Below are 15,046 nucleotides of genomic sequence, written 5' to 3' on the forward strand. Positions count from 1 at the left end.
CTCTTGAGTTTTATTGAAGAATGTTATAACTTCAGTAACAATTGTTTTGTTATGTTAAAATGCATTCTGGTTGCATTACAGTTGTTTTCTTTTCCATTTATCATACTAAAGAATTGTAAATTAATCTGCAAGTCGGATTTATCTTAATTTTGTATTATTTTAAGTTGCATATTTTTCTTTGTCACTTCCCAAACTACTGTATATCATATAATCTAAATATAGTCTATAAAAATGACCACAAGCTAAACTGACACTAGACTTTTCATGTGTATTCCCGACGTCACTTCCTGTTATTCGGTGTCCGATGATTAACCTCATTTCCGCTTCAGGCTTCTAATAGAGAATCTCAAGATGGCGTCGAGTGGAGGAGATGGAGAACCTGAGTGGACCGCTGCCGTACGGCCACTTTTATCAGCGTCCTACACGGCTTTCGAAACGAAAGAGCTACCTCAGCTTATAGGATCCATCATAAACAGGTCAGGCGACGGCTGGTTTGTTGACTTGGTCCGCGGGGAGGTGAAACACAGTGTTGGGTGACACTGCATTAGCTGTGATGCTATGGTTGTACTGGTTGTGTCACAAAACCTAGGTAGCTGCCTACCTTGACAACCTTTTTGAGGCGTTGAAAACATTTCATATGTGCTTGTGATGCCGAAAAGTGCTATTTGTAATCATTTTGATGCTTAAACCACAATGTGAACGCTACGGACGAGTATACGATATATTACGATGCTGTCTACATAGGAAGCTTCACAAGGTTTTGAGACACAGTCATAGCGTTGCTGTGCATTTACAGTAGCAGATACATCCGATTCTGCTTCATCATCAGGCCAGAGATCCAATGTGTTGCACGAATATAACCAGCCTAACTTACATTTTAATAATTCAAATATAAAGTAATAAAACATACAGGATCCCACGACACTTACCTCTAATAAAACGACTTTGTATTTGTTTTGGAAGTCAATTAATTGACATTGAATAAGCCTGTTAGCGTCCCTCGATTATCCTACAGCAAAGCTGGTTAGCCTGCGAATAAACTGTTAGATGCCATAAGGAGAGCTCATAATGTCATTTTATACATGTCATACTAATACATTTTCTCTTTTATGTTTGTGACAATCGTATTAGTCCTAATTACTTAATGTTTTAGTTGTGGTCGGTTATATTTGAAGCGGGTAGGGAGGTGTGGCAGCTAGCTAGCAAGCTATGACTTAGCAAGCTTGTGCTAGTGTTGTTGTTGATAGCAGGTTAACGTAAATGTGAGTTATGTTTTTGCTAAATAGACAACATAATCTATTGTTACAGGTTGTTGTAGGTTTTCTTGTAAAATTTCGACATTGTGTGTATCTGATGTAACGTTAAGCGCATTACTATCAAAGTTTCGTTTTCACAGAAACAGTAAGCAATGTTGCACTTTACTGCGGAATTGATCAGCTGACTGACCTGCTACAATTTTCACAGTTCAACAACTGTCAGAGCTCAATAAACGGAATGTGAATTTTAGTGAAAATAACTTAACAATGTGATTTTATTTAACCACCAACATGATCAGTAAAAAATGAAAGTAACACTTTTAATAAAAACCTGCACGTTACCTATTTATAAATTTGTGTTCAATTTGAAACTGCAGTCAATTTAGTTACTCATCAGAAACAGATTTCTGCCTCAGATTATTTTACGATTATAAAAACTTGTCTGTGTTTTGTGTCATTTAACATGAACAAGCATGTATGTGGCAGACATAATGTTGCGTATTTGCCGTAAGAGTAGCTTTTACTAGTTATACCATGGGTCTGTTGAATGCTGTATTCTGATTGGCTGAGAAATGTTCCGTGGGTATGCATTAATTTCTGATAACTGCACACCTAACTTGTCAAATGTCTTAAAAATAGGCACCAGAGCAATGTTTGTGGTAACCGTCCGTGGTATAAAAGGAATAATTGACGGGGGTCCTTTTGAATTATTTGAAAATAATGCACACCCGCAGTGTGACGGCACGACGCGAACCTTGGGTGTGCATTATTTTCTTATAATTCAATGGCCCGTCATCAATTATTCCTTGCTTAAACTATGGTATATACTTAGTTATACCACAGTGCTGTTGATTGCTTTATTCTGATTGGTTGTTAAGAAATGTTTCATGGGTGTTGATTATTTTTCAATAACTGCACGCACACCTAACCTTTAAAATGTCTTAAAAGTAGGCACCAGGGGTCTCATTTATAAAGCTTGCGTACGCACAAAACAGGTCTGGAAATGTGTGCCAGTTTCCACGCAAAGGTTGTGATCTATAAAATACAAACTTTCCAGGAGAATGGGCTTGCAGGTTGGGATCAGTGGATTTTTCATGTACGCACACTTGCAGGTGATCTGTGATTTATATAGGGAACATTGGTTTGTTTTATAAGTCTTAGTATTTTTTTGCTTATGCCATTTTTGCCTTTTGTGTGTACATAGACTTTTAGTAAGGATCCTACGAACAGTTTTATCAATGAGACCCCAGAGCAATATTTTTGGTAACTGTGGTATAAGCGGAATGATTTACTCCGGTCCTTTGAATTATTAGCAGGGCTCAACGCAAATAATTTTTTATACTGGCCCGTTGGGGCCAGTGGTTCAGGTTTTCACTTGCCCTGCCAAAACTTTTACTGGCCTCAATAAAAAATGTCAGTGTCACATATTTAAAAATAATAATTTAAAAGTCACATATAATTGTATACATATACAACAGACATATTCCAACGAAAAAAGGGTTCCAACTTTTCTCCTTTACCTGGAAACTGACAGCAAATTGTGCAAAATATTGCATCGTTTCTTTCGTCGTGTTTTACTCAAGTAAATGTCTGCTTCCAAGATGTTAAATAATATACATTGATGGAAATATATTTTAGTGACTGAGGGTGAAGCACTGGCCCGATCGGGCAAGTGACAATACTTTTTACTGGCCCGAACATCTCTCACGCTTGCCCCGGGCCACCGGGCAGTCCTTTATGTTGAGCCCTGATTAGAAAATTATGCATACCTGCAGTGTAACGGCACTCCGCTGATAACCACCTGGGTGTGCATTATTTTCTTATTCAACAGACCGTCATCAATTATTCCTTACTTATACCATCGGGGCTGTCGAAAACTACATTCTGATTGGTTGGCCAATGTTCTAGGTTTGCATTATTTGTCAGTAAATGCACACTTTTAAAGTAGTTTCAGGTCTGTCACCTCGGGTGTGCGTTATTTTCGAATTATGTAATGGTATGTCGTCAATTATTTCACGTATTGTTACTACACATAAACTATGCACTTTTAGCAAGTATTATGTCTGTTAGAGAAGGTCATGCATTCCTGTTCTGTGAATTTATTACCCAAATTTATTTTGTAGATCAACTGTTACGTGATCACCACAGCAGAGTTTCAAAAGTGTATCTCAGTAAATCATGTACATGGCTGAATGGAGTGACTGGCTGCCCTTGAGAAATGCTTAATTTTTTTGTCTCCTTTTCCTAGTGAATCTGAGATTCTACATCACGACAAACAGTATGAGCCATTCTACTCCTCTTTTGTGGCACTATCTGCACATTACATCACCACAGTTTGTGGACAAAGTATGATCAATTTTCAAACTCATTATTTTTCTAAAAATTATGTAGACTTAACAGGCTATTCAAAATGTAGCTGTTTCACGCTTGTTTTTGTTTACCTTTTCATTTAAAATGCAATTTTTCTGTCCCATTTTAGTCCCCAGAAATCAGTTGCTGTCCGTAGCAGCGGCCTGTAAAATATTGATCGAATTCTCATTGCTGCGTCTGGAGAACCCCGATGAAGCATGTGCAGTCTCACAGGTCAGACATGCTTCTTTCCAGCCGAGCGCTGTAATGCATCCTGTCTGTCTGTGTTGTGTAAACCCATATCCCTGTAGGCTAATGTTCGATTTCATATACGCTCCACAGAAGCACCTGATCCTCTTAATAAAAGGCCTTTGTACCGGCTGCAGTCGATTGGATCGGACAGAGATCATCACTTTTACCGCGATGATGAAGTCTGCCAAACTTCCCCAAACTGTCAAGACCCTTTCAGATGGTGAGAGCTGTTTGTTTCAGGTTGTCCTAAAGCTTTAAAAGATCTGTTTCATGTAACAAAGAAATTTGAGATGTCAAGTGGTACAAATGCCCGAGGGCTTTTCTGGGAAGTCTTGCTGGGTGTTATGATCTGCACCTAATGTTACAGGATGTGGTGCACTAATGTTTGGGTTGGATTTAATTATGCAACTCTTGTTTGTAATGTCAGCACAGCTGTTTGGAAGTAAACAGCTTGTGCTGGTGATGTTGCTTCATTTGTAGGCTTTTCACGTTTGCTTTGCCTTCTATTTAAAGGTACATAGTCCAGCGTAGTAGTAGTAGATGAGGTCTAGTTGCTTTGTACTGTATGCTTTACATGATATTGTGATCCATGTATTATTCAAAGGGCTGATGTTATTCATTTTCAGCACTAGTTTGATACCAATCTCAAAGAATGCTGATGCAGCACATGCAAGGAACAGGCTGTAATCTAAAATGTGCCCTTCACAACTTCATCTGCTGTACTTGAATGAATGAAGCATACTTTTTTAGTGTCCCTTTTATTGTTGCTCATTTGATTACAAACTGCCTGGACGCTTCAGTAGCCGGTTGCACCAGCTAGACATTCACCCGGTCATAAGACTAAAATAAGTCCTTCGTAGAATTTACCTGTTGCACCATCTAGGTGTAGCGCATAAATATTATGTCTGAGGTGGGCCGGAGTGCGGTTCACTTGGGCTCAGGCGCGGAAGGCTGTGGTGTGAGCGCAATCGCCCCTGAGCGCGATTTAAAAGGTGAAGACGTCAGTTGCGCAACCTTCATCTGCCTCCGTAAAAACCTTTTGATGCAAGCAGCGGGGTTACGTGAATGTCCGAGCTGTACATGTGACAGATCAACTAAGCAATATGATGACATGTGAGAGGGCAGTCTGTAATTGTGCACCAAACGACCCTGAATAAAAAACACAGACTTATCATTACGGTGGGTTCCAGTATTAAGAGAGAGCTTTACTTCCTGCTTTTTTTCAAAACAATCGCATCTTAGTGACGAGAGCGCGCCCGGACTCGGGTCTATAAAAAGTACAGTGTTAGTGCATGTACCTGGGGGAGTAGAGAGGGGTGACAATCGCGCTGGGGCATGGTTTGGTTTGGATAATGTGAGTGCGCCCTAAGGCCACGCCCACACAAACACAGCTATTTCCAAAACCACAGCTTTTTCGGTTTGGCCGTTCGTCAGCATGCAGTATTAGGACACTGAAACCCAACCTTTTTGAAAACTCCTGCCAGGGTGAAGATTTTCAGAAACTCCGGTTGCAATGTTGTGTAGCTGGTGAAACCTGAGATTTTGGCTTGTGACATTGGAGTGCATGCTGTTTTCACCTTTGCTTGATGTAAGGTCATACACTGCTATCTCCTTTGTTTATATGATGCGAGTCTGTACAATGGCTTCTGATTGACCAACATGTCTTTACGTAAAGGGTTAGATCTCCACCTGTTGGTTTGTCATGCTTTTGACAGCGCTTCATAGCGTTTTTGTGTGTTTTTTTTTAAAGAAAGATGAGGGACATAGGGGAGGTTCCCCTGACAGGGATTAGACTAGTCTTACCTTAAAATAAATCTAAGAGTTGTCCAAACTTAAAACAACTTGCACTGACACATCTTAAAATACAACAGTGCCCTTTGTTTTGCCTCAAAATGCACACAAAAGTTTTTAGTAAAAAGTTTTTTGTTTGTAAAATTTCCTAATTAAACTAAGGCCTAGTCCTGTCTTAAGCTTATCCCTTCCCTGGAAACCACCCCATAAAGTTTAAGTTTGTAACAATTAATTTGAGTGGCATCTCAATAATCACTGCAGTTAAATGCATATGCGGGGACACAGACCCGCATAGTCCACGCTGACATAGCTCCACTGGGACTACACCTAAGTTATCAAAATAAAGGAGTGGTTTAAACTGAAATTGTTAACAAAATAATGTAATTGGTGCTACTGAACTGAACAACTAAATTGCTAGCAGTGTGTTCCTACAATAAATTTATCAAGATTTTTCATCCCTTACCACATCGTATATAAACGCCAAGTCAGCATTTCCCAACCCTGTTCCTGGAAGCACATCAACAGTGCAAGTTTTGGATGTCTCCCGCATCTGACCCCAATATTTCCTTTCCTATTGAGTCTCATGTGTATTCTTGGCGGGCTTCTAGAAACAGGGTTGGAAAACACTGCTCTAAGTGACCAACTTCAATCAAGACAAATGAGCTGTGCTCTTGTTTTTCAGTGGAGGACCAGAAGGAGATTCCCTCCCCTGTTAACCCTGAACTCCGACATAAAGAAGTCCAAATGAACTTCTTCAATCAGCTGACCTCAGTTTTTAACCCTGACATTACCGTGCTGGCCTCGCCTGCTTCTCACATGCAGGTCAGTAAATCTGATATACCATCAAAAAAGGATTTAAAGAAATGAGTGATTACAAATATGCAAATAAAACAATGTCGTACGTATCACAGGGTGAAAACGAGTGTGATGACCAAACAACGACAGATCAAGCAACGCAGGCCAAAATGAAGAATGCCTTCATCTCTCAAAATGTGTCCAGTTTACAGGAATTAGGTGAGTTGCTTTACATAACGGGTTTCTACAATAAGGATGGCCCAAGTTCAGACCAGTTGACATAATTGTGGCAATGCTGTATTGATGGAGTCATATTAATATATCTGCTCATAGAATTTTTGTTTGTGTTGATTTTTTAGATTACTTATTAATTTTTATCTCGTATCATTACAGGGGGCTCAGAAAAGTTGCTTCGCGTGTGCCTCAACCTTCCCTACTTTTTACGGTATATCAACCGCTTCCAGGATGCGGTATCTGCCAACTCTTTCTTCATCATGCCGGCCACCGTGGCAGACGCCACCGCTGTCCGAAATGGGTAAGACGCTCTTAGTTTGTTTATAATTCTGAATCTGCTGAGCTCATCTTAATTTAACATGCAAACACATTGGAAAACTAAGCTGACCTTTTCTCCCCCAAACAGTTTTCACTCCCTGGTGATTGATGTGACCATGGCATTGGATACACTTTCCTTGCCTGTACTGGAGCCTTTGACTCCAGGGAGACTACTGGATGTGACTGTGTTAGCACTGAGCTGCCTCTATGCAGGTGGGTTCATGAATAAATTAAAGCATCTGTTGTAGAGTACAGATGTATGCAGGGAGCTTCACACATGTGCCTGTTTTCTCTCAGGTGTGAGTGTGGCAACCTGCATGGCCATACTGCAGGTGGGCAGCGGCTTGCAGCTTCGCACGGCCTCCACTGGCTCTAAGGAGGAAGATTATGAAAATGATGCTGCTACCATTGTGCAAAAATGCCTGGGTGGAATATTTAATCATAATTTTTCAAAGTCTTTGTCCTTCAGTGTCTAAAATGCTGTGCTTTGGGGGTTTTTTAACAGCTGGAAATCTATGACATGATTGGACAGGCCATCAGTAACTCTCGTAGAGCTGGAGGAGAGGTAAGTGAACTCTGATTTGGCCACAGAGCCTTTGACATCAGCGAGTTTGACCCACATTTGACATCATACTCCGTTCAACAGCATTATCAGAACTTTCAGCTGTTGGGAGCCTGGTGCTTGTTGAACAGCCTGTATCTGATACTGAATCTGAGCCCCACCGCTTTGGCTGATAAGGGAAAGGAGAAAGATCCTCTGGCAGCACTGCGGGTCCGAGACATCGCCACCCGAAGCAAGGATGGATCAGGATCTCCTAAACTTGGCCCTGGGAAAGGGTATGACCTACTACCATTGACTGTTTTATGCAGCAGAACTGCAAGTGTGTTTAAAGGGACAATTTACAATTTTTTTGAAAATATGCCCATTTTCCAGCTCCCCTAGAGTTAAACATTTGATTCTTACCGTTTTGGAATCCATTCAGCTGATCTCCGGATCTGGCGTAAGCACTTTTAGCATAGCTTAGCATAATCCATTGAATCTGATAAGACCATTAGAATTGCGTTAAAAAATAACCAAAGAGTTTCTATATTTTCTCTATTTAAAACTTGACTCTTCTGTAGTTACATACTAAGAACGACGGAAATTAAGTGTTGCGATTTTCTAGGCAGATATGGTTAGGACTATACTCTATAACCAAGGACTTTGCTGATGTAACATGGCTGCAGCAGGCGTGGTGATGTTGCGCACTGCCAGAAAATAGTCCCATGACATTGAAATGAACCAAGGGGACTGTTTTTGGCCAGTGCGTAATATCACTACGCATACAAAATAGCATAAATGTAATTGGAGAAAACATTGCAACTCATTTTATTTCCCATCAGGCACCAAGGTTTTGGGGTTCTGTCAGTCATCCTGGCCAATCACTCTATTAAGCTACTTACATCCCTCTTCCAGGACTTACAAGTAGAGGCTTTACACAGAGTAAGAGCAGACACAACTTGCTTTTGTTGTTTTTTAACTGCAGATATTTACATTGCAAATATAAACAGAGTGGTTTGTTTCTTCTCCAGGGCTGGGCCAGTGATGGGCCACCGGCAGAGCTCAACATCATGGCCCAAAGCACCTCTATTCAGAGAGTCCAGAGACTCATTGACTCAGTCCCTCTCACCAACCTGCTCTTCACACTGCTCTCCACCTCCTATAAAAAGGTATGTGATCCCGCTGTTTGGTCATGTGGTTGATGGAGGTATGTGGCCTGTGGTTGATGAATGTGGTGCCTCTGGTTCTGCTGGATTCAGGCATGCGTGCTCCAGAGGCAGAGGAAGGGTTCAGTTAGCAGTGACGCTAGCGCCTCCACAGACTCCAACACTTATTATGAAGATGATTTTAGCAGCACGGAAGAGGACAGCAGCCAAGGTAACAAACGCCACACGTTTTATTTACCCACATTAATGAAAGCCACAGTGACGAATAAGCAGCCAATGAATCAAAAGCTGTGCTTGCAACTGAGAGAAGCAGAAAGAAAGAAAGAAAGGAAATTGCTTATTTTTTTTAGTTAGTTATTATATGGAAAAATGTCAAGGTTATGTTTTACCCTAAAGAAGTAATATTTTTTATCAGATTTAACATTGATTTTAATCTTTGACATGACCTCAGTCAGTATTAACTCTTTCCCCGCCAGCGTTTTTTTAAAAAGTTGCCAGCCAGCGCCAGCATTTTGTATGATTTTTACAAAAGTTGAATGCCTCCCAGAAAATGCTCTTCTTTAAATATATAAACAAACAATATATTAGATGAAAGAACAGACACTCTGCTTTCAAACAACAAAATCTTTCATCCAGTATGAAACACTACCACTTTTGGCATGGCTTGGCACGGTCCATTGAATCTGATTGGACCATTAGAATCGCGCAAAAAAAACAAAAACAAAGAGTTTGTATATTTTTCCTATTTAAAACTTGACTCTTCTGTAGTTTCATCGTGTACTAAGACCAACAGAAAATTAAAAGTTGTGATTTTCTAGGCAGATTTTCGGGCAGTTTGTAATATCACTACTGCAGCCATGTTACGGCAGCAAAGTCAGAATGAGGTATAGTCCTGGCCATATCTGCCTAGAAGATCGCAGCTTTCGATTTTTTGTTGTTCTTGCACGATGTGACTACAGAAGAGTCAAGTTTTAAATAGGAGATATATCCAAACTCTTTGGTTGTTTTTGGCATGATGCTAGTGGTCTAGTCGGATTCAATGGATTGTGCTAAGCTATGCTAAAAGTGCTAGCGCCAGACCCGGAGATCAGCTGAATGGATTCCAAAGCAGTGAGAATCAAATGTTTAACTCTAGGGAAGCTGGAAAATGAGTATATTTTTAAAAATAGTGGAATGTCCCTTTAAGCACAATTCTTCTGCGCATGTGCACAAGGTATCTTTGCATTTGATTAAGAAAATTCTATCATTCACACGTTTACATGCGTACTTTTCTCCAACTGATCGGATCACAGATCGGCCTACACCACCCCCTTCAATACGATAGAAATTTGTTTTCGATCTACCTCAATCGTATTTTTACGATCGTGTTTACATGAAGCTTTTCAATCCGATTGAGCCATCAATGCGATTGCACACAGATTATTTGGTTGCATGTAAACGTACCTATTGTCACTTTCATTTTGGATGGCCTGGAGTGAATAAATTACAGCAAGTTTTTGTTTTTAAACTTATCCACCATTGAATATCTATTTAGTGAGTTATTTTCCATGCAGCCAAGTTTAGGGTTTGCTTGTGGTTAACTGAGCTAGTGTCAGGGCTGAGACGATTCAGGGACTTTCTCAGGCAGCTCCTGAGCACTGCACACTGTAGTAGAAGGACAGCAGTCAGGAAAACCCCCCAGAGATCAGACACAGGTCAGTTTACTTCCTGCTTCTGAGCACTGTGGCACGCTAAGCATGCTTTGCTTACTGCGCCGACCTGGCGGCTTTTACAGCTAGTGACAGTGTTCGTTATTTCAGCAGAGAGAAGACAGGAGAAGACAAAAGCAGCTTGTTTCTCAGGTCAGCAGCTCTTTGTCTTAGGTCAGACTTGTAGAGTCTTATTATGCTTCTGTTAATTGTGCTGTAAACAGTAACAAGATGTTAAGTAGTTATTTTCATGGCAGCAGCTCTGTTTACATATACAGTACAGTGACTTCATTGAATGCGAAGCTGAATGAGGCTCTCGATTTGTTTCTCAGATGACGACAGCGAGCCCATCCTGGGACTGTGGTTTGAGGAAACCATTTCTCCCAGTAAAGAGAAGGTGGCACCTCCACCTCCTCCTCCACCGCCACCTTTGGAAACATCACCGAGACTCAAGAGCCCCAGCAAGCTCAACACAGCAGAGAATGGCAACATCCTGGCCAGTCGCAAAGACCCGGAGTTGGTGAGGCTGAGTTGTATAGTGCACACTAATATTCGGAATAACCCAGAATTTTCCATAAATTGCTAATTATTTGTTTATGAACTAGTGCTGCAACGTCGCGTCGACGTCATCGATTATGTCGACAACAAAAATACGTCGACATGCGTAAAATGCGTTGACGCATCACGCTATTTACATTCATCTCACGTAATGGCGGCTTCTGCTGCTGGCAGTGTTTCCCATACATTGATTTGTTTGTGCGCGCCACAAAATCAACAATGGCCGCAGCATTTACATTTTTATTTTAATTTAAAACGGCTTCATTTATTGTTGTGAGCGCCCGGTGGTGCCTCTCTTGTGCATGCACGCTCTCTCTGCGTGAAGCCCCTAGACAGCGCCTCTCATCACTGAGTGAAAGAATTAAAAGTTGAATGTGTTTTCCATGCGGATTCCTGTGTACTTGCGTTTTCATGTAAACTTCAGATGTTACTGACAGAGAAGACGACTGAATCGAGATTATCATGAAAGGTTAGCAGTGTTTTCCCACACACACTGGTTCTCTATGTGCTTGTGCGCGAGCTCTCTGTAGTAACTCTGTGTAATGGCAATTTTTTAATTTGCGCCGAATTGTCTGCGATGTCGCGTTTATAAATCAAGATTTTAGTAACTTAGTAGTTAAAGTAACAGCTGATTGGATTAAACACAAGATTATTGGGTCATGTTTAGTCACTATTTTAATAGTCTTTGGGGTGGTTTCCTGGACAGAGATTAGCTTAAGCCAGGACTAGACCGTAGTTTAATTAGGAAATATAATTAGTTTAAACAAACATGCCTTACTAAAAACATTACTTGTGTGCATTTTGAGGCCAAACTAAGGGCACTGATGTATTTTAAGATATGTCAGTGCAAGATGTTTGCAGTTTGGACAGCTCTTATATTTATTTTAGTCTAGGACTAGTCTAATCCCTGTCCGGGAAACCGCCCCTAAATGTCTGACAACAGAACAAATAATATGTGAAAATAGCATTCAGTTGTGTTAAAATACAATAAAACAAACAATGACTCTCAGATCAGACAGAGAGTAGAAAAACAGATTATCCAACAGATTAAATAGCTAATCAAAAAAAGAACACTATATTAATAATAAAAAATAGTCGTTAGAGTAGTCGACTAATCGGAAAAATAATCGCTAGATTAGTCGACAGAAGAAATAGTCGTTAGTTGCAGCTCTATTATGAACCATCAGCTGAAAAGCCCAGTAAAATAATGGGAAATGTCTATTTTTACAGTTCTTGAGTCTGGCTTCAAGCATTCTCAATTTCATCACCACCTCCATGCTGAAGTCCAGGAACAACTTTATTCGCAACTACCTGAGCGTGTCCCTCACAGAGCAGCACATGGCCACCCTTGCCAGCATCATCAAAGATGTAGACAAAGATGTCAAAGGTCTGAAGAAAACTTCACATCACACTCTTGCAATCCTTAAATGTTATGTAGTCATGCCTCAATATTGATTTTTTTCCAGGTTCCTCCGATGAAGAGTTTTCTTCAGCCCTGTATCACTTCAATCATTCTTTGGTGACATCAGATCTTCCCTCTCCAACATTACAGGTAAACAGTGAAGATTGTCTATGTGTTTCAGAGATTTCTGTTCTGATTCAAGTATGTGACGCTTACTATTCTGTAAATCTTTGTCTTCAGAACACTCTTCTGCAACAGTTGGGCGTCGCTCCATTTTCGGAGGGTCCATGGCCCATGTACATTCACCCTCAGTCCCTATCGGTGCTCTCTAGATTACTGCTGATCTGGCAGCATAAAGCCAGCCAACAGGGAGAGCCTGACGTGCCTGATTGCATGAAGGTTTGGGAGAGGTAAGGCCTTCACCTTTGCTGTCTTCTGCATTGAACACATCTTTAGTACTCATAGGGTCCTCACTCGGTTACATCACCACGTCTTCACTTTACATCATGGATTAGTTACTGAGGAACATTAGCTTGCAGACATCTAATTCATCTGTTTTTATCAGGTTTATAGGTACTCTGAAGCAACACACGCTGCAAGGAGCAGTGCCTGTTGATGAGGACCTCAATGTGGAGCACCTCCAGCTGCTTCTGCTCATCTTCCACAACTTCTCAGAGAAGGGCCGTCGCAGTGTCCTCACCCTCTGCATGCAATCCATCGCTGAAATCGCAGCTCAAACGGAGTCCCAGCTTCAGGCCGTGCCCCTCAATCTGGCTCGCATCTTGCTCGTCTTCGACTATCTGCTGCACCAGTACTCCAAAGTTCCAATGTACTTATTCGAGCAGGTACAAAACTACCCATGCTTTTATTTGGAGAAATGCCATTGTCTTGGAGCTTGTGATGTTGAGGACATTTCATTTGTTATGCTCAGGTCCAGTACAATCTTCTGACTCCGCTTGCATCCGGAGGTAGTTCGGGACAGGAAGGAGGAAAGAGAGGTGCTGTGCCACTGTATTATGGCTTTAAAGAGGTGGAGGAGAATTGGGCCAAGCACTGCTCGGCAGGTAGGAGTAAGTCACACCTCTTATTTTTCTCTTCATTCAGATATGATGTGCCACAGTAAGTTTTAAGCGTTTAAATTCAGTGCTAACTCTAATTCGTCCTTCTTAATCGTTCACCTTTGTTTTCGTTTAGATTCATCGGTTCAGCCAAAGTTTTACTGCGTTTTGTCTCCTGAAGCTTCAGAGGATGATAGAAGTCGACTTGACACTAAGGTGAGGTCACACAACTACACAATATTAAAGCCGTGGGAGCTTCTGTGCACCTGCGTGAGGAAAATGAATGTGAGCTTTACTAAATATTGTTACAGGTCTTCCAAGTGCTGTTCAATGGTGCGGTGAAGTATGATGATTTGTACTCCGCTCTGATTTGCTTGTTGTCCGCGGGATCACGGTTTGATAATGCAAGAAGGCAGGAGAACAAACCCATCACTGCAGTTGTGAGTTCAGACACACACAGCCGTTTTCATCATCAGCTATATTGACCACAAAAATATTTGGACACCTAAGCCACAACAATGAAACCTAACAAAATACTGAACCAAGTAATTGATTTTATAAGAGAAGATGATATGTTTGGAAATGTAAGGTACTTGATTTTTATATTTTTGCATCTACTTAAATAACATTTATATGAATACATCAATACAAGTTTTTGAGAGTGGCTTCCAAATGTTTTTTTGGGGGGGCATATATGTGTTAAAGCAATACTCCAGCCAAATTAAAAAATTAACCCATGATTTACTCACCCTCAAGCAATCCGAGATATCCACACATATCCACCATCTTTTAGACAAACACATTTGGAGTTAAGTAAATGTCCTTGATTTTCCAAGCTTATAATAGTAGAAAACTGGGATCAGGGAACAACTCCTGACTCCATACAACAGAGGTCATTCAAAGTGCTTTATTTATTGTTTAAATGAGAAACAATATATAAGAGAGAAAAAAGTTAGATACATTAAAATTTTAAATAAAAATTTAAAGAAAATAAATGTGATTTTAATAAAAACATAATAAAAAAAAGTTAAAAAGAATAAAACGGGAGTAAAAGTGACTTGAATTTAAAGTGCAGTAAGTGTGAAGGGTTGCACACAGCTCCAAGGGGTTAATAAAGGTCTTTTGCGGGTGGGTGATTCTCACGAAAACTTGGTTTTAAAAATGTCAAGCATGAAAATGTAAAAATTGCTTAAATTTACTTTTTTTCCCACCAGACATTGAAAAACAAAGTCTGGAGTAAATGGGAACATTAATTTAAAAACTTTTACTTATCATTTAACACTTTTTGTAACATAATTAAAAAAATTAGTCCTAAAAAATCTCATTACCGCAACAGTCAGAAAACATCAACACTGACATATTTTCAAAATGACATGACAAACCTGAAAGAACATAATTTGGAGATTCTGCACATGCATTTAAAATCAAAGTATTATGCTTCTATTAATTAAATGAACATTTAATAAGCATCTGTTGCGGTAATGATAATCAAAATGTCGTGTAAGCATTCTGACAAGACAATATTTAAATTAACTGTAAAAAATGATCTTACCTGGTAGCCATCTTGAAGTAACTGGTCCATGTGCTTGGTCACTCAAAATCAAACTTTATTAAAATTCTGTATGTGTGCTTAAACTG

General features: G+C 40.2%; 1 protein-coding gene across 13 annotated transcripts in view; it reads left to right on the forward strand.

Annotated features, from left to right (window-relative positions):
• Positions 1-318: 318 nt before the first annotated feature.
• Positions 319-15,046, forward strand: part of ubr4 (ubiquitin protein ligase E3 component n-recognin 4) — a 53,546-nt gene continuing 38,818 nt past the window's right edge. For 6 of the 13 annotated variants that reach the window (XM_073875169.1, XM_073875173.1, XM_073875174.1 and 3 more), the window contains exons 1-23: positions 319-476; positions 3,505-3,602; positions 3,736-3,839; positions 3,948-4,077; positions 6,331-6,470; positions 6,560-6,662; positions 6,837-6,978; positions 7,084-7,208; positions 7,293-7,417; positions 7,501-7,560; positions 7,642-7,832; positions 8,379-8,478; positions 8,568-8,705; positions 8,796-8,913; positions 10,502-10,543; positions 10,723-10,910; positions 12,179-12,335; positions 12,415-12,500; positions 12,591-12,760; positions 12,916-13,195; positions 13,282-13,420; positions 13,545-13,624; positions 13,720-13,848. In XM_073875169.1, the coding sequence (XP_073731270.1) occupies positions 352-476; positions 3,505-3,602; positions 3,736-3,839; positions 3,948-4,077; positions 6,331-6,470; positions 6,560-6,662; positions 6,837-6,978; positions 7,084-7,208; positions 7,293-7,417; positions 7,501-7,560; positions 7,642-7,832; positions 8,379-8,478; positions 8,568-8,705; positions 8,796-8,913; positions 10,502-10,543; positions 10,723-10,910; positions 12,179-12,335; positions 12,415-12,500; positions 12,591-12,760; positions 12,916-13,195; positions 13,282-13,420; positions 13,545-13,624; positions 13,720-13,848 (2,970 nt within the window). In that variant the 5' untranslated portion in view covers positions 319-351. The remainder of the gene's footprint in view (positions 477-3,504; positions 3,603-3,735; positions 3,840-3,947; positions 4,078-6,330; positions 6,471-6,559; positions 6,663-6,836; positions 6,979-7,083; positions 7,209-7,292; positions 7,418-7,500; positions 7,561-7,641; positions 7,833-8,378; positions 8,479-8,567; positions 8,706-8,795; positions 8,914-10,501; positions 10,544-10,722; positions 10,911-12,178; positions 12,336-12,414; positions 12,501-12,590; positions 12,761-12,915; positions 13,196-13,281; positions 13,421-13,544; positions 13,625-13,719; positions 13,849-15,046) is intronic. The other 7 variants (XM_073875172.1, XM_073875179.1, XM_073875175.1 and 4 more) reach the window with 4 other exon arrangements.

Source organism: Misgurnus anguillicaudatus, chromosome 13 (assembly GCF_027580225.2).
Source record: "Misgurnus anguillicaudatus chromosome 13, ASM2758022v2, whole genome shotgun sequence".
Lineage (NCBI taxonomy): Eukaryota > Metazoa > Chordata > Actinopteri > Cypriniformes > Cobitidae > Misgurnus > Misgurnus anguillicaudatus.